Source organism: Fringilla coelebs, assembly GCF_963513975.1.
Source record: "Fringilla coelebs genome assembly, chromosome: 23".
Classification (NCBI taxonomy): domain Eukaryota; kingdom Metazoa; phylum Chordata; class Aves; order Passeriformes; family Fringillidae; genus Fringilla; species Fringilla coelebs.
In genome coordinates, this window is record NC_140049.1 from 6,109,892 (window position 1) to 6,134,350 (window position 24,459).

The 24,459-nt window shown below is 46.5% G+C and overlaps 1 protein-coding gene across 8 annotated transcripts in view; it reads right to left on the reverse strand.

The window, feature by feature from the left end:
- The window catches only part of PPP1R12B (protein phosphatase 1 regulatory subunit 12B), a 134,832-nt gene that overhangs the window by 99,782 nt on the left and 10,591 nt on the right, over positions 1–24,459 (reverse strand). For all 8 annotated transcript variants that reach the window (XR_014616707.1, XM_084220552.1, XM_084220547.1 and 5 more), the window contains exon 2: positions 671–801. Coding sequence is in view for 7 of the 8 variants with exons in the window: in XM_084220552.1 (XP_084076678.1) it covers positions 671–801 (131 nt within the window). In the remaining variant the exon portion in view is untranslated. The remainder of the gene's footprint in view (positions 1–670; positions 802–24,459) is intronic.

Below are 24,459 nucleotides of genomic sequence, written 5' to 3' on the forward strand. Positions count from 1 at the left end.
AGGGCAGTCGTGGAATCGCTATCCCTGGAAGTGTTCAAAAAAGGAGTGGATGTGGCACTTGAGGTTTAGTGGTGAACATATTGGTGGTGCTGGACTGACTGCTGCTGGATTGACAGCTGAACTTGAAAGTCCCCACTTAACCACACCAGTCTGTCTGTGGTGGGGAAATGTACTCCCAGAATCCCAGCCTGGTTTGGGTCAGAAGGGACCTTAAAGCCCATCCAGTCCCACCCCTGCCATGGCAGGGACACCTTCCCTATCCCAGGTTGCTCCAAGCCCTGTCCAGCCTGGCCTTGGACACTTCCAGGCACGGGGCAGCCACAGCTGCTCTGGGCACGTGTGCCAGGGCCTGCCCACCCTCTGAGAGGAGCTCCTTCACTACACATCCCTGTAGCAGCTGTCCCATTTTCCTTCTTGCTTGGCATTTTAGCTAAAGTATCTAATGAATCAGAAGACAGTCTAATGGCAACAGAAAAAGGCAACCAGCTGAAGGCTTCACCTTAATCCTCAGAAGTTCAGAATTCAACACCAAGAGAAAAGCAGCTATTTCCAGCATTGCTTTCCAAAGCATTGTACCAAGCTTAGAGCATTCATCACCTGTGTACCTGCTCTGACTAGAAAGGCACAGGGAAGTGTCATAAACACCCAGAACAGCCCCAGACTCACTCACTCTGCTATGTTCAGGTAGCCACACGATGCCACTGCGTGAAGAGGGGTCCAGCCCTCGTTGTCTTGCTGGTTCACATTGGCTCCATTTTCCACCAGGAACTTCACCATGTCCAGGTTCTCATCAATACAGGCCTGAGGGAGGATGGGAGGGGGTGTCCAGGGGGCAGAAGGATTGAAGGGAAAAGGAAGAGAGAAAAAAAAAATTGTGTTGGTGTTAAATCGAAAATACAAGCCTTGTTGGCAGCTTACTGGCAGCAGGCAATATCTGGGTTGAACTTCCCATGCTGTGAGCAATCACACCTTAAAGCTCAGGGAAACTTCAATCTGTCAATGAAAACAAATTAATTTCAGAACTTTCAAAAATTAACTGTAACCCAGAGTTCCCAGATGGACAACCTCTGAATTTGCTCAAATTTCACTTTTCACCAGTGATCTCCCTCCACTCTCCCACACAGTTCCCTCCCCACAATGGGGACACTGACATGATGGATCTGTGGTAGTTTTAGGTACAGCATCAAATCCCTCTAAGCAAGGCAAGCTGTGTATTTACTTAAATTATACTGGTCCTCAAAATGTCAGTGAATAAAGGTTGTAACAGTGAACACAATGAGGCCTCACTAGGGGCAGGGATGAGAAGGGAAAGCAGCAGCTCCAGGAGGCAGCCTAAAGCAGCTCAGTTACAGAGGTAATCATTGCAAAAGCAGAGTTCTAGAGAACTTAATAATGTCTTTATTCAGCAGTATCTCTTTGTTTTCCTGAGTCTAACACAGGAAACTTTCCCTGTTTGTTCTACAGCCCCAAGAGCTGCTGAAGAGAATGACAGCCTTTGATTAGCTGCTGTAGTCATTCCTGAGCCTGCATCTACAGAGAGCTCCCTGCTTTGAAGCTGCCAGAAGAAAACCTAGCTTGATTTTCAAGTCTCAGCAGTTCTGTTGGGTGGAATTCCACCTTCCTCAAATTCCTGTCTCCAGCACATTCTGTGTTACATTTACAGTACACTGGAAGCTGCTATTCAAGGATGAGCTGGCAACTTAATACACACATCCCAATGTGTGTGCCTCTGCTGGGGAGCACAGGGCATGACCAGGAGGTGCAAGGACTGCTACATGTCCATCCCCAGGCAGAAACACAGCTCCTCATTACAGAGAGGGAAACAGCTTGTCCAGGATTCCTCCAAAATCCCAATCCTTTTGCACAGTCTGATGTGGGCACACCTATTGTTTACAGCAGGCAGGTGACTCCCAGATGATCCATCTCAAATGAGCAGCACTGACTATCCATCCATTCCTGTCCCAGCAAGGAAAAAAAAAGAGGAAATCCTCTCAAACCAATATCCACACACCCTAAAAATAAACAATCCTGGTTTATCCACACGTTCTTCTGTGCTGCATTGCTCAAGTCAAAGGAGAGGCATGTCCTGGACCAGGACAGCCAGCTCTTGTTATTTTTACTGCAAAGAGAGTTGGACTGGATGATCCTTGTGGAGCTTTTCTGACTCAGGACACTCTAGGATTCTCAGTGCAAATCATAAACTGCCTGCTTAGGACAATCACTCCTCCATTTGCTTGGCTCACAAGCAGCCATGCACAAGCCCAACTTTGAAACCTCCAAGGAAGCACATGCCAGATAACTAACTACTAGTGCAGGTACTTGGCAAACATGAGACAACACAGGGAACATCCACAGCACTGGGAAAGGATGCCCCAGGAGCAGGCTCAAGTCCCAGCTGAGCCTTTGCTGACACATCAGTGTGTTTCCTGGCTCTGCTTTAGACTGGTTTACCTGAACCTTGGCCAGAAAAGCACAAGCAGAAATCTAGAAATCATTTATTTCAGGGGCTGCTCCAAACCCAGAATGGCTGAGCCCAGTCTGGACTGGCTCCATGCCCTCTCTTAGTCCATCTATGATCTCCCACCCTCAGGCCCAAAACAGTTTTGTCCTGTAAGCCCTGCTCTGAGAGGCTTCTCTTAGATTATTTCAAGAAGTAAAACTGGAAAAAAAATCAACTAAACAAACAAACAAACAAAAAACAACCAACCCTACACAGACAAAAAAATTGTGGGGACTGAAGAGCATCACCATAAGGCTGGAGGAGCCCCAGGTGCAAGTATGAAGGGACAGGACATGGTTACATCTCAGCTACGTGAGTGCAAACCAGGTTCTACCACCAGCTTCAGGAGCAAGGGTTTGGTCCTCTTTTAGTTCATCTGGTCTGACCCCCTGCTCAAAGCATGGCTAAATCTTGTTAGATCACACAACTCAGGGCCTGCTTCAGTTCAGTCTACTGGAATGGAGACTTCCTATCCCCCATAGTTCACCACCCCCTCTGTGGATAATTCTTCTCACTATCTAATCAGGATTTTCCTTGCAACTTGTTCCTTTTGCTTCAGCAACACAGATGCAGCCTCCAAGTCTCAGCAGGTGATGAGGGCAGGAAATTCAAGTCAAACATTCCTACTGTCCAGGGGAACTCAGCATGCCCAATGTGCATCTGATTAATTTTAAGACACACTGTAGAAAGGATAAGTGCCTGATTTCCATAATCCCACAAATGACAAACAAATCTATGAATGTCTTCTGTCTGTACCAATGCACTGAAATGCAGCAGGAAGACAAAGGACGTGGTGCATGCAGAGGTGCATGGAAACACATGGATCCATAATAACCCCTCTTCAGCTCAAGGAGAAATTCTTAGAGAATTCAAGTCTGATCCTGCAAAACTCAGATTCAATCTCTGTTTTGCTGCCACTCATATTTATTGTCATTTACTTCAAGCTTTCCCCCAACACACTTCAAATAAACTGCACTTAACATCTTTCTGATGATTTACTTACATTTTGACCTGGAACACCACCAGTGTTGACTTCATCTAAAAGCATATTGCTCTGGAAATAGCCAGGAAAGGCTCACCCACACAGTGTTTTCCTTTTGGGCACAATCCCTTCTGGCTGCCCACAGCACTGGAGCCTCACAGAGGAATTTTATCAGCCAAGGCAGCAAGGTGGATGGCTGGTTCCTGCCTGTGCACACTCACTACTCTGCTGGGTTTGTTCAAGTGTTACCTGTAGCTCAAGTGTGAATCTAAATTTAGACTGAAGAATGTCTCTAGAGCATGAGCTTTGCACATATTTGACAGAGAATTTTATTTACATTGTTTATCAAATACACCCACTACATCTGCACAGCCTGGGAATCAGCCAAGGGAAAAGCATGGTTCTTGCCCAAGCCACTGGATAAACTAAACTCTAAAGTTAAATGCCTGTTTAAATGCATAAAAGAGCCCTGCCACTATTTTAAATTTCTCCCTGTTATTGGCCTTGCTGTTTGCTGTGCCCACTCTGTCTGGTTCTGATGGAATGCATGCTAGAACCAGCAGGATAATGGGATCAATCCCCACCTGTTCCTGCACAGAAATCTGCAGAGATTTGCCTCTCCCAGCTCCTGCAGAGAGCAGTTGATGATGAGGAGTCAGGGCTCAGTGGGTGCTGACAGCACCAGGGACTCCCAAGGGAGCCAGGACCATTTAACACTTGCTGTCTGCACTTACCACCAAGAGAAAGCCAAGTGCAAAGGTCTTCACCTTTATCCTTAATGGAGCAGAAGAATACTCTTTAATATGTAAGAGAAATAACCCTCTTCCACTCTTTTGTAATTCATGAAAAGCTACTGTTCAATGTATGTGAGCAAGGAAAAGCTGCTGCTCCATGTATGTGATCCAGCCATGGAACACTGCCTGGCAAATATTGATTTTAGTACGAGCTGCTGACACACAGGAACAGAACTGAGAGTAGAGTAACATGAGCAGTTTTTTAAGTGACAGGTATGACCATGCCTACCTCAAACACCCAAATACAAGATTTTTTTGCATTGTTGTATTACATGCAACTAATTATATTGGCTGAGATTTGAATAAGTGAGGTGGAAAAGGAGTTTCCAAAACCGGCATTAGACAAAAAAGTACTGAGTAAGTCCTGTTCAGCTCTGAAAATCTCATCATGGTGTCATGCAAGAAACCATCAGGCAAGGGATTATTTACATAATTTTTTAGTCAAACACCCTAAAAGAACACACTTCTCAGATCTTAACATGATAGTGACATGTTTAACACAACTCAGAGCAAGAATTATAAGGTCAACAACTTGGATAATGAGTAAATTTGGCAACTTCTAAAGATCTTCTGAACTTTAAGAACTTTAGAAAGCCTTTAAAAATGTTACAACAGATTAAATGGCAACTTTTAGGGGTTGCAAAGTATTTCTGTGAGTACTTTCAAGGTATCAACTGATTAACACTGATGTTATCAGGGAATTTAATAGCATTAATAGTTTCATACATGTCACCATTTAACCAAGATACACAGTAAAGAACAAAATTCTCACTGTTTAGAAGAACTTAGGGCACACATTTGCCCATGTAAAATTTCTGAGAAGCCTGACTGCTGATACCCCTCCAGCACATCTCTGCTGTGTGTTTTCTAGTGCAAATCCACTGAAATTAAGCACTGCGAGCCAGCCTGCAGGAAAAATGGCCTTCCTGGGGTTCAGGGGTACAGCTCACCTTCAGGCTGACCAACTGGGTTACCTGAGGTTACTGGAGGAAGGAGAAGAGGACAAAGAGGAAGTAAAGGGGTAGATATGTCCTCCTTTAAGTACTACTAATCCTCCAAGAGATTTAGGAGAGTGGATAAGTTTAGCAACCCGAGAGATCTATTGCTATGCAGAGTTCTCCCCTCTTATTTGATCCTTCATTCCTCAGGAACATGGTAAGGACCATGACCTCGGGGAGCAGAGTCACAAAGCAGACACCTGCCCTCAGCCCCCAAAGGGAGGGGAGACAGTCAAAAAGAGTTGGTTGAGAAGTAATGTTGCCTTTTTGGTGGGTAGTTTCTTCATGTAAGGAAACACTCTCTTAAACTGCCTTTGGAATCAGGCATGAAGAAAAATAGAGGGATATGCTTAATTCTTTCCATTTTGGGCCTTGCTAACCCTCAGCTGCTTGGTTCACACGTAGGAGAGGCTAAAAGCAAGGTTAACTACAAAGCATAGCAATTTTGTCTTTAAATTTTTAATTCTTTCTTTATCCTCTGCCTCTGTACAAGCTCGAACACAACCTTCAAGGTGATGTGGCAGGGTGGGAGTACAGGGTGAGTATCTCTCCCTCTCATCGTGGATCTTCACCAGGCTAATCTCTTGCCACCCCTGTATTTTTCTTGGCAGTTGATAAGCTTCAAGGGCTTCTGGAATGGTACTAATGTATTACAGTTTTAGCAGTCCTTGATGCAAACCACATCCAGTGCCCAGAATTACCCACTCAACACGCAAAGAAAGTTGGCTCATAGGATTTAAATCCCAGGCATCGCTGGGCAAGTCTCCATCCCCAGCTCATGGTGTTCCTCCAGCTCCTGGCAGCAGACCAGCATTTAGCAGTTTTTCCATAGGGAGGAAGTGCTCAGTTTCTAAAATTTGCAGATATGGCATATTAGCTTACCCCCTCTGCAGTGAACAGGTGGAGCCCTTTCCAGCCAGGGACGCTCGCTGCAGATTGAAGCTTGCCAGGAGCTGTTGCCAAGGCATTCTTCTTCCCAGCATGAAGTTTACATTACAGTAAGGAAACGGGGACACCAGGAAATGGGACAGAACAACTTGGCTTGTCTGGCAAGGCTTGTCCAGCAACCAGACAAAATCTGATCTTATCTTGAATGAAACCTCATTATTACAATGGTGTTGTGTTTGCTCTTTCCTCTGAGCACCCAGAACGCACAAGCACCGCTGAGCCCTGATGAGTATCTGCTCCAGCTGCCTGCCAAGGGTTTGGTTTGCATATCTCCTGAGCATCCCCTGGTTCTGAGATTGGAAGATCTGGGAGAAAAAGGAAACAGATGGGATGCAACTGAGGGTTCAGAGGACTGGGAATCGAGCTCCAATAAGGTGTGAATAGTGTGACACTGCTCACTTTCTAGGGATGCTACACATTTAGCAAAGCCCCAGCCTAGGACTGGTGTTACATTTCACTACATATTAGTGAAGGATAGCAGTGAGGGGAGCATCTAAACCACCTCACAAATTCCTAAGAAATTGCTTGGGATCAGCTGAGAGGGGAAAAAAAAAAACTTTTCACCTCCACAAGGAGAAAAGTGTTTACAAAGCCAGGAGAACACAGACGCCAGGCAGTAACTGCACATCCGCAGTGCTGTCACAGGCACCCACATGGAGGTGGTTGTTTTCTCCACAACTTGCCCAATTGTTGGTGATTTAACATAAATACAAGAATAACATTCAGTGCAGCTGTTTGCAGGAAGAACAATTCTGGCCAGGATGTCAGTGAGAGCCCCTCAGCAGCAGGGCCAAGTCCTGCCCTGTGCCTGCACAAGGTGCTGGCCCTGCCAACAGCAACACCTGTAACAAGGGGGAACCTGGCTGGGAACACAAGGCTCTGCTCCCTGTAGCCCCTCTGAGTCAGTTTACAAATAATATGCCACATCTGCCAGTGTCATATGATCATGGGATAAAGCAGCATGTAGACACTTGGCATCAGCCAGCCAGGAAGCCTGTAATAACTGCTGTGGGCTAACTTTGGCTGTATTTAATTCCCTGGTGCTCCCGATGTGGTTGGTTGGGATTTGAGAGAGTGAAGCCATGCATTTGCTCCAGGCACAAGGAAAATGCAGGAAGGGGAAAGCAGAAAGGGCTGCATGCTTGGCTGCTGCATTACGTGTTTCCACTATGAATACCCAGTCTTGTGACAGAACCCAATCTCGGTGACTTCTCTGTGCACAGAGTGAAAATCTCGTAATCCTACCGTGTCAGATCCTGGGGTAGCAATCTCATGGTTCCCACATGGAAATCATACTTGGCAGTTCCACTTGTCACACATAAATGTGATATGTAAACTGCCTGCTCAGGCACATGCTGGCTTTTGAAATGGAGTATGAGCTGCCAGGCTAGGAGAGGCCATGCTTCAGCTCTTCTTGATTACTCCAGGAAATACCCATCTCCAGAGCCTCCCAGCACTACAGTGCCTCTTGCCCTGTGCAAAATGGTGCTGCTGCTAAATCAGATTGCTCATGAAACCCCCATTATTAATTCTTCTACCAGACCCTCCTCCAATCTAGAAATCAAATGTTGAGCCATGTTTACACACCCAGCCCTTCCCTGACATGGCTTGCTTCCCTCTGTTCCACCACCGATCCAAATTTCTGTAACTCTGGAGTCCTCTGAGATTCTCCCACACAACCACACATCCATCATTCTTGCTCTGATCTTCAGGACCTTTCTCCACTTGTCTGTGTGCCCAGAAGGCCACTCCATCCTTCCATCTGGTGAAACCCCTTACAATTCAGATGGAGAGACCTTCAGAGCAGGGACCACCTACTGCTTGAAGAGCACCCAGCTCTCAACACACCAGGGAATCAGTGCAGCTGGAAAGTACCTCTGGCCACTCCTAATCTAGTGCCTCCAATGTCAGCAGAGAATTCTCCTTGACTTTCTGGGCTGTGGGTTTCTGTGTGGATTATCACAAGCATGTGCATCTGTGTTCATATAGACATACACAGACACATTTATTCCTTGAAAATTCAGGGAACTTTATAACTGGGGAAGGACCGGAAGACATAGATTTGTGCAGCCATTCTGATCCAGACCTGACTCACCTCCCCAGCTTTGATGCTTTATGTGCCCAAGCCTCTGGCTTTTGCCTTCTAAATGATGTCCTCATGCTGAAAACCTGATGTAGACTCATTTGAGTGACAGAGGCTGCACCATCCAGGAGCTACAAAAAAATCTGCATCAGACATGGGGTGAAAAAATTTGGTTTTGTTCAAACAAACCAAGGGAGACAGCACACTCAAATTATTAAAATGTTTGCTCTGTGCTAAGTGAAGTGTGAGACTGAATAGAGGCCATCAAAAGCAGTAGTTTACAAGCAGAATGGTTTCTGAGTTCAGGAGGGTGCAGTGTGAATTCAGCCTAAGATCACCATAAGAGCCCCAGCAGGTTTAAGCCCAGCTTGCCAGGGTTCCTCCTTCCCAGCCATGTGCTCCCACACCTTGCCCTGCACAGGATCAGTTTCATCCACATTTTCAAAATGTGCCCAGAGAGCATTGCCTGCCCAAGCTGGGTGGGATGTGCCTGTCCTTTCCCACTGCCTGCAGAGCAGCACAGACCCAGCGACACCAGGTGAGCTGAGCCCCACCCTCTAGGACTGACCAGCAGCCACAGGACAACCCTCCTCGAGCCAAGATCTACCAAGTCATTCCTTAACCTGAGCTTTGAGAGGGTTTTCTTTATAACAACATTTTCTACAGGATTGGTGTAACGAGACCACTTTGAAGTCTGGAAATGGTTAAAGGGCTCCTGCAAACCAGAGGCCAACACTGACACCAGCAGCACCATTAACTGTTACATACTGGGCTGGAAGCACTGGCAGGGCAATTCAGTCATGCTGTCACAGCACAGCCAAAGGGATTAAATGACAAGACTCACTTCTCAACTGTTCTCCCGTCATAGGTCTGAAATACATGGAACAAGGTTAGCCAGGAGATAGGGGAGTCCATCTTCCAGCAAGAGTAAATACGTGATGTCAACACACACCTCAAAACCACAAACAAAGGCAGGGCTGATGACAGCTGAACAGCATCAGGGTTAAATCTGGGAGCACAGAGAGAGGAGTTCACAGAAAACAAAGGGAAAAGCACTCCCAAAATAGCCTGGCAACTGTCAGCACTCAGACTGTCGGCACTGGAAGCTATGACCTTGCCATGGTGTCCCATGATCACAGCTCTGCTCTTAAGGGGCTTCTGACAGAACCAGCACTGCCCAAAAATTCCACCTCCAAGTGATCCCCGTATCTCTGGCAGCACAGATTACACTCACCAGTGATCTGGGGAACAACAAACAGCTCATGCTGCTGTTCCTGTAAAACCATAGAGCTTTTGCACCTTCTCTCTGCTCAGCCTTGGCTTCTGCATGTCCTCATGCCTTGCCACCCTGCACAGGCACTTCTGAACCACCAACAGCTTTAAAATCTTTATGCTTTAAAATTCTTCGCAAATCTAATTCTGAAACAATCACATTAGAACCAGGAAAAAGAGGTAAATTCCACTTTAAAAAGAACAGAGGAAAGGGAGTGAAATGAGATAAAAAGATTAATTTTCTAGTCTGATTAATTAGCTATGGAGGTTTATTTCTTTAACAGCAGTTGAGTCATACTTCTCATGTAAGCAGGAAAAGAAATATATGGATTATGTCAGATTTTTCCATTGGAAAAAGCCCCACACACAACGAGAAGTACTCAGCAGTATCCATGTCAGTCATCAAAAGAAACCAACAACAAATCTCTTACAATGATTAGCACAACAGAAAACCCAGTAGAGCACATGGGAAGAGAGGAATACATGCAAAGGCACAATTATGTCATGAACGTAGCATTTCCAAGATGAAATAGCAGCATGAAATGTCAGGTGGAGAAGTGCTTTGAATAGAAGCCACATTTTGAAACTATTTTGAAACTATTTTGAAACTCTCCACACTTTCACATATGTACTAGGGCCATCAGCTTATTTACAGGGAGTCAGATGTAAATACCTGCTGCACTAAAGCAGAGATGGCTTGGCTAAATGTCTGTGGAATTCTTTCCAAGTGCCAGGACTCCTGCATGTGCTGCAGTGCTGGTGCTGCCAGTGAGTGCTGAAGCACCACACTCTGCTTGTCCCCGGCTGGGCAGGACCTGCCCTCACCCTCGGAATGCCAAAGCTCCCAGCTCAGCTTCTGTGAAGAAACAGGAGCCACTGGGGGAAGGAGAGAGAAGGTCAGCTGCACACTCACACTGTTACTGAAAGGGGAGGGCAATGGGAAGAAAGCTAAATTGCTTTGCTTTTACTCTTCCAGGATGACAGGCACAGGCATGCAGGATTGCCAGCTCTTTGCCTCTCCTTGAACATTTCTAATCAAAGAGCATTTTGGCAAACCTAGGAAGATCAGCATGGACCACACAGACATGGCTTCACTATGCAAAGAGCCCCAGGGACCAGGGAATGGTCACAGCCCCAGGGCTGCCAGAGCTCAGGGAGGGCTTGGACAATGCTCTCAGACACAGAGTAAGATTGCTGGGGTATCTGTGCAGGGCCAGGATTTAGATTCCATGATCTCTTCCAACCAAGGACGTTTTATGGTTCTATGAACCCCTCCAGCCTCACAATATTTGTGCTCCCATGTGTCCAGCAACTTGCACTGAATTCACCTCTCATCCAAACAGGGCTCAGGACATTAATTTTCCACTTCCACAGCGCTCCTTTGCAGCTGACTGACTGGTTTGCCATTTGTGTTTACAGCCCACAGCACAGCTCTAAACCAGCATCAGGCCATGTGGGACTGACTTCAAAATTCACTCTAGATCATCACTTTACTCCCTTCCTTTTCATCATCATCATCATCCCACTAGTTCCAGCATAATTTTTAATACCCATTATTTCAACAGCAGAGGCTAATGCTTGGTACCATCTGAGAAGAGCTTGAAATGAGTCCAGTACGTGATCAACTGCCAACACTAAAAATAAAGTCTTTCTGTCACTAAAAAGCAGGGACTGCCAGTTTTCTAATGGTGTGGAACAGCACTGGCTTTTCAAGTCCCACCAGTTTAGTCATTCTGACCACTAAGTATGTAATTTCTCTCCCCCTCAGCCAGCGCTCCCTGGCACTCGATCAAGACAGTCTATATAAAACCTTGCCTTTAAATTACTGAAATTTTCATTCCTGCCCAAAATAACTATGTTTTATAATTAGAAAATTCACAAGCATCTCAATCCTGTGTGGAAAATGGAAATTTAGGTACTGCAGGTTTGCTTAGCAAAGAAATGTTCAGCTAACAATCCTCTGACCTGACAGGAACTCCATCAAGGGCTACACTGCACTATTTAATGCAGTTCCTTAAGACTTCGTTTTCACAACACAAGCAAATATAGATATGGTTCTGCCATCATCTCTATAACACAAACATATCCTAAACTTCCAAGATGCAGCCTTAGATCAGCTTCAGCCAAGCCAAGGTGGTGCCCTGCAGGCCAGGGCTGACACTCGCCCCAGTGCCTTGCAGGGCCACTGGTGGTGACTAAGCAGCACGCTATGGCCAATGTCAAATGGGGACTCTCCTGGTGAATAATGGCAGGAAAAAAATGTAAAATCACTTTGTGGCCCACTTGGAAATGTGGCTCCACTCACACCACACCTGCTGGAAGGGCAAGGTGGGGTGGGAAGGCCAGGCAGGGCCCCTCTGCTCTGGCAGAGAATCCTCTACAGGAAGAGCTTCTCCAGGTCTTCTACCCCAGCAGAGACATGGAAAAACAGCTGCAAATGATTTTAGCTACAACTTGGCAAACTAAAGGTGAGATTTGTGTTGCCTAACTATAGACCTCAAAGGCAGACAGAAAAATCTCTGTGGATCACTCCAGGCTTTCTTTAGTCTCTGCTGTGGCAGGATTTTGCAGCAGGCTCTGCTGAAGCCAGGGCTGCCCTCATATACCTAATGCCCTGCCAGCAGACCCTCTCCCCCGGCAAGGGCACTGACACTCATTTGATACCCCACTGAACAGATCCAGGAGCTAAACTGGCTCACAGTGGGACCACACAAGCACTTGCACTGGTGTCAAAGGCACATGACAGGAGCAGCAGGAAGGGCAGGACTGAGATAGTCTTAAGCTGCCACATAATACCTTGCTTATGTCAAGACAGACAGCTCATGCTGCCTAAAGCCCAGGGGAAAATGGATTTTTCAACACAGAAAGCATTCAATCACTTCAGGGCCAGTACTGCTTTCACAGAAACCAGCTCTACTGCACAGACATCAAAGTTCATGTACGAGAAGTTTCATTAACTCCTGCAAATGCCAAAAATGCTGAATTAGCACTAAGTGACTAGAAACCAATGGTTGTGAGCAGAAACACCTCAACACAACTACAGGTGAAGAGCAAGAGGAGATTCCTTGGAGGGATTCATTGTCAGTTTATTCACAAACAGACTGTTAGTCCCTTGGTTTCCATGCACATTCCTGCCTTGCTGCCACATCAAGTTTTGTTTCAAGACCTGAATTTTACCTTTGTGGCCAGAAAAAAGAAGCTGGTATATAAAGAGAAAAACATTCAGTCAGTAATTCTATTTATTCATTTTCTTTTCCAGTCTGGCAGCATGCAAGAAAGTTTAAATTTGCTACTTTGCAGTTATATATTCAGTGGCTAAAACCTCTCTAAGGATCAGTCCATGTGTTCCTAGAGGCAAAAATCATCCCCAGATAGATGTATGGCAGCTTGCTTGGGCATTTTCCAGTCCCATGCCACTCAAAGCCTTCTCAGTCAAGCAAACAAGAGGTTAATCTGAGTTTTGCCACTGCTTCTGCCCACACCTGAACAAGAGCCTGGCAACCACCATGGCTCAACTGCCACATTCATTATTCCCAGCAGGAAAAGGTTCCCCATCAATCAGAGGACGCAGAATTTGCTTTGAAGCATAACAAATGATGGAGCTGACAAAGAGGGGGCTGGATAAAATCTTTCTAAAAATAAAGTGATTCCACACTATTCCTGAAAGGCCCACAGCTACGATTTTGCAGCATTTCCATTTCTAGCACCATCACTGGGATTTGCAACATCACTTATCACAGTTCAGCTTTAAGGAAATGTGTTCTTTTAAATGCTGCTGAAACTTTGATATAATTAGATATTACAGCAGAAGTTAAGTTAGATATTTTCCCAAAACATAGCAAATAAACCTATCTAAACATAGCAATTTAAGCCTAGACTGCAGCTGGCATTTTTAGTGTAGCAGGTAAAGAACACAGGAGTTCATGGTCCTATGACAGAGTCTGCACATCCTTCACAGAATCCCAGACTGGTCTGGGTTTGAAAGGAACTTAAGGCTCTGAAGCCCCTCTGCTCTGCCACCAGCTGTGAGAGCTGGGGGTGCTCAGCCTGGAGAAGAGAAGGCTCTGGGGAGACCTAAGAGCCTCTTCCAGTGCCTAAAGTGGCTCCAGGAGAGGCATGGGCAGGGACACCTTCCACTTGCCCAGGATGCTCCAAGCCCTGTCCAGCCTGGCCTGGGAAACTTCCAGGGATCCAGGGGCAACCACAGCTGCTCTGGGCACCTGTGCCAGGGCCTCCCCACCCTCACATCCAAGAATTCCTTCCCAATATCCCATCTATCCCTACTTTCTAGCACTGGGAAGCCATTCTCCTGTGTCCTGACATTTCAGGCCCTTACCCAGAGTCCCTCTCCAGCCCTCTTGGAGCCCCTTTAGGCACTGCAAGTGCCCCTAGAGTCTCATAGCCTTCTCCAGGCTGAACACCCCCCAACCTGGCTCCAGAGCAGAGGTAAAGTTTTTTCAAGAACTCCCAATACTGGAAAAATACATATGTTTGAAGATCCAAGTTGTCTGAGTTTTCAAATGCCAACCACACTTTCAGGCAGAGCTCATTTGCACTTGCCTTTATTCACAGGAAAAAAAGAAGAAAAAGAAATCAATTGACACTGTTAGGGCTGCTCGGTCACAGCAAAGTGTCTTTGAGTTTTTTTATTCTTGTGGGAAACAAACTAAAGCAAATCTCAGCACAGCCACCAGTAACAAAATCCTTCACTGCTTGTTTCTGAGCACATTCCATTCCTGCTGCCATCAGCAGCCCAAAGAAAGGGCAGGGAACTCCATTCTGGTGATGTCTGTGGAAAAGAGAGGTAGGTGGTAGCTAACATGGTACAGAGAGCACCAAGCTGCTAAAGAAAATGACCTGTGGAATAAGGTCACTGCAGAGGGAGAGGAACTGCTTGACTGCCCTATGAGATTCTCACAGGGTAGCTGAGTGTGCTAAAGATGTGGCCATGCACTGCCCCTTGTCAGAGCATGACATCAGATACCTTGGTAGTTTGAAAGATGGACACAGTTAAGGTGTCAGCTTTCCCCAGTGGTATGAATCACATTTCAAATCTAATCAGAAACTGTGGTCTCTGTGATCTAAGAAATACAGACCTGATACAAACTTTTATGTGTTCCTCAGAGTAACATAAACCCAGTCATTGCCTCAGTGCTGTCACATACCCCACTGGCTGAGGTCCTGGCAGCCTGCTGTGAACTCTGCCTGAGTGCCCCAACAGGACTTCCACAGTGTCACACACATGGCAGAGGCTGAAAAAAGGTCACAGCCAGAAATGGTGAGAGCAATGAATGCATCCAGTAAAGGGAGGGCTGGCAGCAGAGCAAACTCCCCACCTCTGGAACCATCAGGAGCACCAGCCAGGCAGCTGCCTAGGCTTACGGGTGAACTGCAGCCCTTACTCATCCCTGAAGTAAATCAAAACCTGGTGGAAATCCAGCTGGGGGATGGTGAATTCTCTGTTTATTGCACTGTGTCTCCTGAGCATGAGTCTGCCCTGCAGGTGGGTGGCACAGGAAATCCTCAGAAACAGAGTACTACGACCTGGATGGTGAGCAGAAGAATTAAGGAGAGGGTGAGGTTTGTCAACAAAGCCCAGCTGCCAGAGGCATGGAACAACCTCTTGTCTGAGTGGGTCACCCCAGTCCAGACAAAGCCACCAAGTTAATCAGAGGGATGGAGCACCTCTCCTGTGAGGAAAGGCTGGAGAATTGGGATTGTTCAGACTGGAAAAGAGAAGGCTCTAGGGCAACCTAATTGTTGCCTTTCAGTGTCTTTGAGAAATTTAAAGGAAAGTTGGGGCAAGACTATTTACTGTCTTGCTATTTACATGAGCATGTAGTGACATTACAAGGGAGAATGGGTTCAAATGGAAAGAGGGCAGCTTTAGATTAGATCTTAATACAAAATTATTTACTGTGAGGGAGATGAGGCCCTGGAACAGGCAGCCCAGGGAAGTTGTGGATGCCCCACCCCTAGGGGTGTTCAAGGCCAGGCTGCATGAAGTTCTGTGCAACCTGGTCCAGCTGCAGGCGCCCCTGCCCATGGCAGGGGGGTTGGAACCACATGGGTCTTCAAGGTCTCCTTCTAACCCAAACAATTCTGTGATTCTATGGTTTCTGCTGAAGAGTAGGGACACAAAGAATATCACACAGGAAGACTTTCAGAGGGATCAAAATGCAGCCCCATCTCTGTGCCAACTGTGAGGGAAGAACTCAAAGCAGGAAGCAGTGAAATGATCCTTGGGAGAGCAATCCTGTCTTTCTCCCACTGCAACATGACTGCAGATCCCCAAGACCATGGATGCAGCCCTGGCTGCAGGCTGAGTTCCCAGCCTGAAGCAAAAGCAAAGCCATGAGCAGGTGGATTTCAGGCAGAAGTATGGGCAGGTGGTCATGGCCATGGGATGCAGGTGAGTTCCCTGCTGCAGGCATGGCATGTGCACAGCCAGGGGAGGCTCCAGAAACTCAAAGGCCTGGAACAGGAGCTGGACAGCAGGAGACCTTGGGCAGCACTCCTGGAAACCATGTCAAGGTTACATCTATCAGAATCATGGAATCTTCTGAGCAGGAAGGGACACACAAGGACCATCCAGTCCAACCCCTGCCCTGCACAGACACACCAACACTCCCACCCTGGGCATCCCTGGCAGTGCTGCCCAAACACTCCTGGAGCTCTGGCAGCCTCAGGGCTGTGCCCATTCCCTGGGGAGCCTGGGCAGTGCCAGCACCCTCTGGGGAAGAACCTTTCCCTGATACCCAGCCTGACCCTCCTCTGGTGTAGCACCAGACAAATGCACAAACAACAAGTGTGTCACTCTATGACTAAGAAGATGGAAAGAAAATCACTAATATGTGAAGAAACTCCTGGAATGGAGAAAGGGAAAGATTTCACCAAACCCAAGAACCACCAACCTGCTGGGGTCACATTAGTGGATGGTACAATGCAGAAGAGCAGGTGTATAAGAAATGGTTGTATTTTGGAAAATATCCACTAAGGCTTTTCAGAGGCAAGTCATGTGACAGAAAGGCACTGGAGTCTTTTGAAAGGTAAATAAGCATGTAGACAAGGAAGGTCCAGAGATGACATTCACCTCGGATACATGACGTGATTTTTTGGGTTGTCCTGTGCAAAGCCTGGGTGTGGACTTGATGACCCTTGTGGGTCCCTTCCAGCTCCAGAGATTCTATGAGATTTTCTAAAGGATTCTCAACAGGCCCCTCACTGTGGCTCCTGAAGCCACTGAGTTGCCCAGGTAAGACAGAAGATTCCTGCACAATTCAATATACTTTCCTGATGAGGAGACCAGAATATGAGACAGATCTTCCTGGAGAGCTCTGCAGAAAGCTCTCTCCCAGGGTCTGTGCTACCAAATGTGCTACATAAAGGCTGTGGAAGAGGAGGTGATCAGTGAGGTGAAGTTTGCTGGTGAAACTATTCAAGGGGCAAAGCAAAGGACAAACTTGAAAAATCTTACAGTACTGAGCAACTGCTGATAAAACAGCAGATAAAATGCTGTGCAGATCACTGCAGAGTGAATCACAGACACAAAACACACCCAACAAAACATACCAAAATGAAAGGCTCTGAGCTTATTACTGAGTTCAGGGAAAAGCTCTTAGGATTATAACAAATAGCTGTAGGAAAATACCAGCTCCAAGCTCAGAAATCAAAGCAAATTCTAGAAATTACTTGGAGCGGAACAAAACAAACCATAAAATATTATTAGGCCTCTATATAATGCAACAGATTTTCCATATCATAAGAAATTCTAGTCTCCACAACTGAAAAAGATACAAGATATGAATAAGACATGAATGAGAAAAAGCTCAGCTAAAAAAAAAAAAAAGAAAAAAAACCAAAACAAAATAAGAAACAAGACTCACTCCAAGAAAACCCTAACAACTTACCCCATTTTCCAATAGCATTTCTTAAGGATTTTTGTGGCATCACTAATATGGTTTATGCTATTTCTAGGGTACCATAGAAATAAACTCCTTGGATAAAACAAACTGGCTGAAGAAGATTTCAGAAAGATAAAAAGAGAACAAGCTGTAAAAAGTTGGGGAAACCAGGACATGTGTTCCACCTTTGCTTCCCACAGCTGCTACTCCGACCCACTGCAGCCACACAGCAGGGATGGGGCTGGGTAGGGAATCCACAGCCTGCAGCTCCCTGAGCCTGTGGGAACACTCCTCCAAAGGTCCCAGCAGCACAGACCAACCAGGCCCAGCTCTGTCCCTCCTGTTCAGCAAGAAGAGAATCAGAGATCACCTTTTACTGATGCAAGATGAAACCAAAGCAGAGAAGGTGGAGAGCTCCAGAGAGCAGAGCCCAGCCTCTCATAAACAATCCTACAATGAAGCAAAATAGGAATATTCCTACATTTAGGTGGGAGAATCTAAAGTCAAAACAAGCACATAAGGACAGGACACAGCACTGGGGAATCGCTGAGGAGGCCAGAGCAGCCCCAGCACTGCTGTGCACTGCCAGCTCCCACGCTGCTTCCCGGGGGTCTCTGTCTTCCACCACAGCACTCACTAAGGTGTTGTTATAGCATCAGTGACTGAGAGCACTGCTTTTAATCCAGCATTTCTATGCCCTCCTCTCTGTCCCCAGTGGGTAACTGAGGGCTGGCTGAATGACTCAGAGGGGTGCTGCTGAAGCAGGAAGCACATCACCCATGGCCCCAGCTGAGCGTGCCACACGCTGGGGCTCTCACCTTCAGTGGGAAGTGCAGACAAGTGCTTTGTGATGATGTTTAGGAAGGGGATAATTAACTGTCTTTTCTAAAAAGCTCTGATAAACCTGGTCATGTCTCAGTATAGAGGACTCAACTAGAAGGGTTTCTGTGACCTCTTCCAGCTGTGTCTGGAACCCTCCAGCAGCAACCATCTGCTCTTACCTGTCTGTCACCAGAGACAGGTGACACCTCACCACTGAGACAGCCCAGTCTGGTTTGTGGGCAAACAGCAAAAGGCCAAACACATGGCAGCAGAAGAGGTGCAGCTTTCAGCATCCTACCACAGAAGGAGAATTACCCAAGCACTGCTCCAAGAAGCCAAGGCATTAGGAAACAAGTTCAACCAAACTGGGGAAGAGGTGAATGGTTAGAGACTGAGGCCAGCACAACACATCAGCAGGACAGGGGCTGGCTTCTTCTCCCAGGCTACAAGGAACAGGACAAGAGGAACAGCCTCAAGCTGTAGCAGGGGAGGTTCAGGTTGGACATCAGGAAGAAATTCTCCACAGAAAAGGTGGTCAGGCATTTGAAGGGGCTTCCCAAGGAGGTGGTGGAGTCTACATCTCTGGAGGTGTTTAAGGACCGGCTGGACAAGGCACTCAGTGCTCTGGTCTGCCTGACAATATGGTTGGTCAAAGGTTGGACAAGGTGATCTTGGAGGTCTTTTCCAAACTTAATGGTTCCATGACTCTATGTTTAAAACAAATAAATTACAAAAAGAAGCTAGTAGCTTTGTAAACAATAGGTATCACCCAATCTCCAGGACTCTGAAGGTTTGTTTCACCACAACACTGTAATTTAAAAGATGCAGCAGTTCTTCCTTAAGGCCAGGGCTTGAACTGAAATTCCAAGCACAATTTGCAGGGAGCTGGGTGTGCTGTCAGCATATGGATCCCCTCCCAAGGACTACAATTAATGTTTTATTCCTTGTTCACTTTCTGCAACATTGAACAATTTTCTCACAGATTAACAGCACCTAAACTAAATGGAAAAGAATGGATTTTGAGGACAGAGTTGTAGACTGTAGAGAAGCCAATACTCGGAGTAAGACTGTAAGACAGGATTTGGCCTTAAGCACAGGGTTCCTTCTACAGCAGCTATTAATATAAGGGAACAAAAATAACTCTTGCAATATGCTCTGAAGTTCAAACCCTGGCTCTGCTGCTGCACAGGCTGGCACAGCCCTGAAGTCTCTCATCAAGAGACAGACAGACACATTTACCACTTATCTTTTTCAGCACGAGGGAATGCTTGTTGAGAATGACTCAAGTGATATTCATTTAAAAGACAAACCTTTTAGGGCTGTGAAGGTCAAATTCTGTTTGTCAATCACCCAAGAATGAAAAGAAAAGCCAGTGTAGATGATGAAGAAAGAGGAAATCCATCCCTTGCATAAACACCGGGACTCTGTGTTCAGTCAGATGCATCAGTTCAGTCTACTATGAGCCAGGAAGAGAAAAATGCTCAAAACCTGGATTAGTGAGATGATATCCCACACATATACATATTCTTTCTAGTTTAGAGGACATTATGAAATATTATCTTCATACCACTGCAGCAAGTTATCAAAAAATTCAATAAATTGCCCACTAAGCACAAAGCAGAATTGCCACAATTTCTGGAGGATAGTATTATGAGCCCTCTAAAAAGCACCAGATTTTAATTTTGAAACTTTTGCTTTCACATTTGAGAAGGTTTTTTGCCTTACTAGTTTTCCCCCATCTTATTTTCTCTTCTTGACTCTTACCTGCAATAAATAATGGGTTTTTTAATTGCTTTTTGTATCTTCCACCCATCCTAGAGCTTGGCAACCCAGAGCTTAACTTACACAGTTATTGTACCCACTATGCAGATTCTGAACACATTGAAGCTTTTGGCATGAGCTGTGTCCTAAAGCAATTAGTTCCACAGCTGAATTTTACACTGGGTGAGAAAAAGTATTTGTTTTAAAACTCTGATGTCCTTAAATCCTTCCTTGTAGGAAAAACTAAACATCCTAATGCCATTTTACACATAATTTTGGAAACCTTTCTCCTATCTGTGCTTGTGGCTGTCAGTCAGAAGGAATCACAAAGTTTTGCTCTTTCCTGGTATAGAACCCAATCCATGACTTTGATCCCTTTGCTGTTATTTCCCATCTCTTTCCCTTAACTATATTTTTTTTGAGATGGTAGAAAGAGAACTGCACATACCAATCTACACATGAGCACAGTACAAGCTTTTCCAGCTGTGACAGCTGGATTGGAAGCCACTGTTTCCCCATAAACATTACTCCCCACTTACAGACCAAATTTTGCCAGCCATTTTATCAGTGAACTGGCCAATACAGACACCTTTCAGGGCCAGCTCATACTTCACTACCTTGACTGTGGAGGAACTTTTGCAAACTGTATCCTCACTCTGTTCCCTTTCCTGTCTCACATAAATGTGTGCAGAGCAGCACAGACTCCAGAGAACATGCACAGGATAGCTCTCCTTCCTCCTGCAAACTGACCCTTTATTGCCAGCCTTTGTTTTCTCTCTTTCAGACAGTAATTAATAAGATCTCTTTATTTCACAACAGCTTTGTTTCTTAGAGCTTCCATAGAGGGATTTTGTCAAAAGTGTTATGGAAATCCAAACACACCATCTCCACCAGATTTCTCCTCTCCACATGCTTGTTGCCTGCTTTGGGTTCATCACTTCCCAGGTTCTTGGAGTCCCTTTTGAAACTGTCACTTCCTGCTGACATCCCCTGGTAGCTGCTTTAAATGATGCATCATACACAATGGATAATAGCTCAGTGACTTCATGTGCCAGTTCCAACATATGCTGAAGACCTGATACTTTTCATTTGTCTGAGCAGTTCTGGAAGCTGTTCTGTCAATACTACAGCTTGGGAAAGCTCAGAAAGCTGAATTTCATATATTTATCTTAAGAGATCTTTGTACAGGAAAGACAGCACGCAGCCCTGGTATCACTGAGAAAACCATTCAGCACAAAATGCCAAAAGTGGGACAGATTTGTAATTTAAAACTATTTTGTTGAGCTGTATCCAAGACTCAGATTCTCCCAATACACTCAAAAAAACCCCCCAAAAATAGACACTGCGTGCTCCCTGAATAGAGCATGTACCTATTACAGTGATTTATGATAGAGAAGAGAATGCACACAGGCCACAACATATAAAAGATATGTCACAAAGAACAATATATCATTCTTTCCATTTTGAAATAATTAGGATTTAAGTTCTTCTAGATCATCACTTTTCTATTTTCTTCACTGGAAGTCCCGTTCCATAGGTGCAGTGTGTAGGTGTTTGCAGAAGCACCATGTGTCTGCAGTAAATATGCTCATCCTCATGTACCCAGCCCTCCCCATAAACCCCACCCTCCCAATCCATGTGTATGGCAACAGGGAAGGGGTGCAAACCCCAGCAGAGGTGTGGGTGATCTAACCTGAAATTTGGAAAGTTCATGCCCAGAGCCTTTGTACAGAGGGCTGACACACCAATACCTGAGCACCTCTGTGTACAGCAGTATTTTGGGTGCAGCTCAGATGGCACTGGGCATCACAGAATCACAGGATGCATCAGGTTGGAAAGGACTCCAGTGGCTCATCTGGTCTCACCTCCCTGCTCAGGCAGAGTCATCCCAGAGCACATGGCCCAGGATTATGTCTAGATGGGTCTGAGATATCCCCAGGAAGGGGGACTCCACACCCTCTCTGAGCAGCCTGTTCATGGCTCCATCACTGCCCAGGGAAGAAGTTCTGCTTCATGTCCAAGTGGAACTTCCTGGGCATCAGCTCCTGTCCATTCCTCTTGTGCCAGTGCTGGGTCCCAGGGAGCAGAGCCTGGGCCCTGCTCTGAGCCCTCCCTGCAGACACTGACAGACAGGAATGAGATCCATCTCAGCTGTCTTTTCTCAAAGCTGAACAGCCCCAGCTCCCTCAGCCTTTCCTTGGAAGGGAGATGCTCCAGGCCCTTTCTCATCTCTGCAGCCTCTGCTGGCCTTGCTCCAGGAGCTCCAGGAGGGAGGTCCTGTCCTGAGGAGGGCAGACCGGGACACAGCACTCCAGATGTGCCTCACCAGGGCTGGGCAGAGGGGCAGGATTCCCCCCTGGCCTGCTGGGAACACACATCCCAATGCACCCCAGGACACCACTGGCCTTCTTGGCCCTCAGGGCACCTGGATGAAAAGTGGACCCTGAGGACCTGGCAGGAACTCTACTGCCTTTCAGCTTTTCACTGAATTAATCGGATTAGGCTACTAGAGGGTCTGGGAAACAAATGGCAGTTAGTAGGCAAGTGAAAAAGGGCCTGGCTCAAGCTCAACAGCTCCAGGGAAGTTTGAAGCCCCAGAGCAGCACTTTGGTCCAGAAAGCATCTGGGCAGCCTCAGAGTAGCACGGGGGATGCAGAGCAGCCAACACATGGTGGAACTGCCCAGGAACAGCAAACAAACAGTCTCACCCAGGACTATCCAAAGGAACACAGAGCCACAAGCTGTCAAACAGGGCTGTTATCCTCACTGGTTCCTTCCCCACCTAGCCAGAGGCTATTCCACTTGGTCCAAGAGAGGGACTGCAGCTGGCAAGCCCTGCTCTCCCCTCACTGCCCTGCTTGCTGGTCTCCAAACCACAGGTGCCACTGACCCCCACCCACCAGCCCAGTTTCCTCACCTGCTGGCAGAAGCAAGGCTTTGCCTGCGCAAAGCTCTGGCGCTCAAAGCTACTCAAACCCAGCTCCCCAGGGTGGCACATGTGCCAGCTGGGCATATGGGACTGACTTGTGACAAGCTCATGGAGTGCTGAGGTTAAGCAAATAAGACTAAGACACTCCTTTCTGCAAGGGCCAAGCTGAGCCTGCTGACTTATGGCTGTTCAGTCTTGAGCAGCTATCACTCACAGGCCGTGCATCCTCCCCAGAGTCCAGCCTCTATATGGTGCCTCCTTCCCATATTCAGAAAGCACCGAGCAACACTTAATATCTGAAGTGCAGTGGTGATTAAATTGGTAGCTGGACTGAAAGTAGAATGGGCTCCACTAAAGTGGGCTCAGGAACCAAAATTGTCTGTTCAGCTTTATAGCATTTCCTACAGTGTCAGCACGCTGTAGCAGCGAGAAGCATTCCTCAGCAACTGGAAGGAATTGCTAAGCCCATTAATAAAATTAAGACAGCAAAGTTCTATAAGAGAATACATCCAACCTTAGGAGCCACTGATGTCTGTGCTGCAGGATAGGGAAGAAACATTTACCAAAATGGTAGCAGAAAACAGAAATCTGCAGTCGTCATCTCTCCTGGGACACATGATGTAGCAGCACTTCTGATTGCGTGTCTGCTCCTGAAGAACAGAGGTCATGACATGCCTTAGAACTGAACTGCTGCTGACAAACAAGCCATTTGGAACTGATGGTGGAGTGCTATGCAAGTTTGCACCAAAAAGTAGGGAAGGCACCACAGGTATGACACAAGAGCAACTGCTCACTGGCTGTTCCTGCAGGACTGAATGCTGAAGAACGAGGACACAAGTCAAGTGGAAAGAACATCTATTTCCCTCCTGGCAGGGACTTCACCATGAAACTTACATTTTGTGGAGGTGGGGTGGGGAGAGGCAGGGCAGGGTTGGCAGAGGGGAAAATCAGGAAGATAAGGAAATCAGGAAAATGCCCTACAAATGGTTAGTTTGTGCTCACAGGAGTATCCCAACCCTGCAAGTGTCCAAGGCCAGTTTAGACAGGGCTTTGAACAATCTGGATTAGTGGAAAATGTCCCTGCCATGGCTGGAACAAGATGATCTTTAAGGGCTACTTTAAGGCCAACCCAAAGCATTCTCTAGTTCTGTGATTCTAGGAATGTCTTACAGTCACTGCAGAGTCAGAGGCAAAAGCTGAAGCTTCCTGCAGGCCCACAACTCCAGCAGCGCTCCAGACAACAGCCCTCGTCCAACAAGGTGGACATGTGCTCGAGGCAGTGGAAGGAGTGCAGATCCCAGGAAGCACAGACTTGTCCTGTTAGCTACACAGTGCAGCACCAGAGCCCAGACCCAGGGAGGGAGGGAGGGGGAAGGAATGACCATGCACCACTTTTGAGACCAGGTGGGATGCAGACATGGCTTAAGAGGGAGCTGGTTGATGTCACTGCAAATCACTGTCAACTT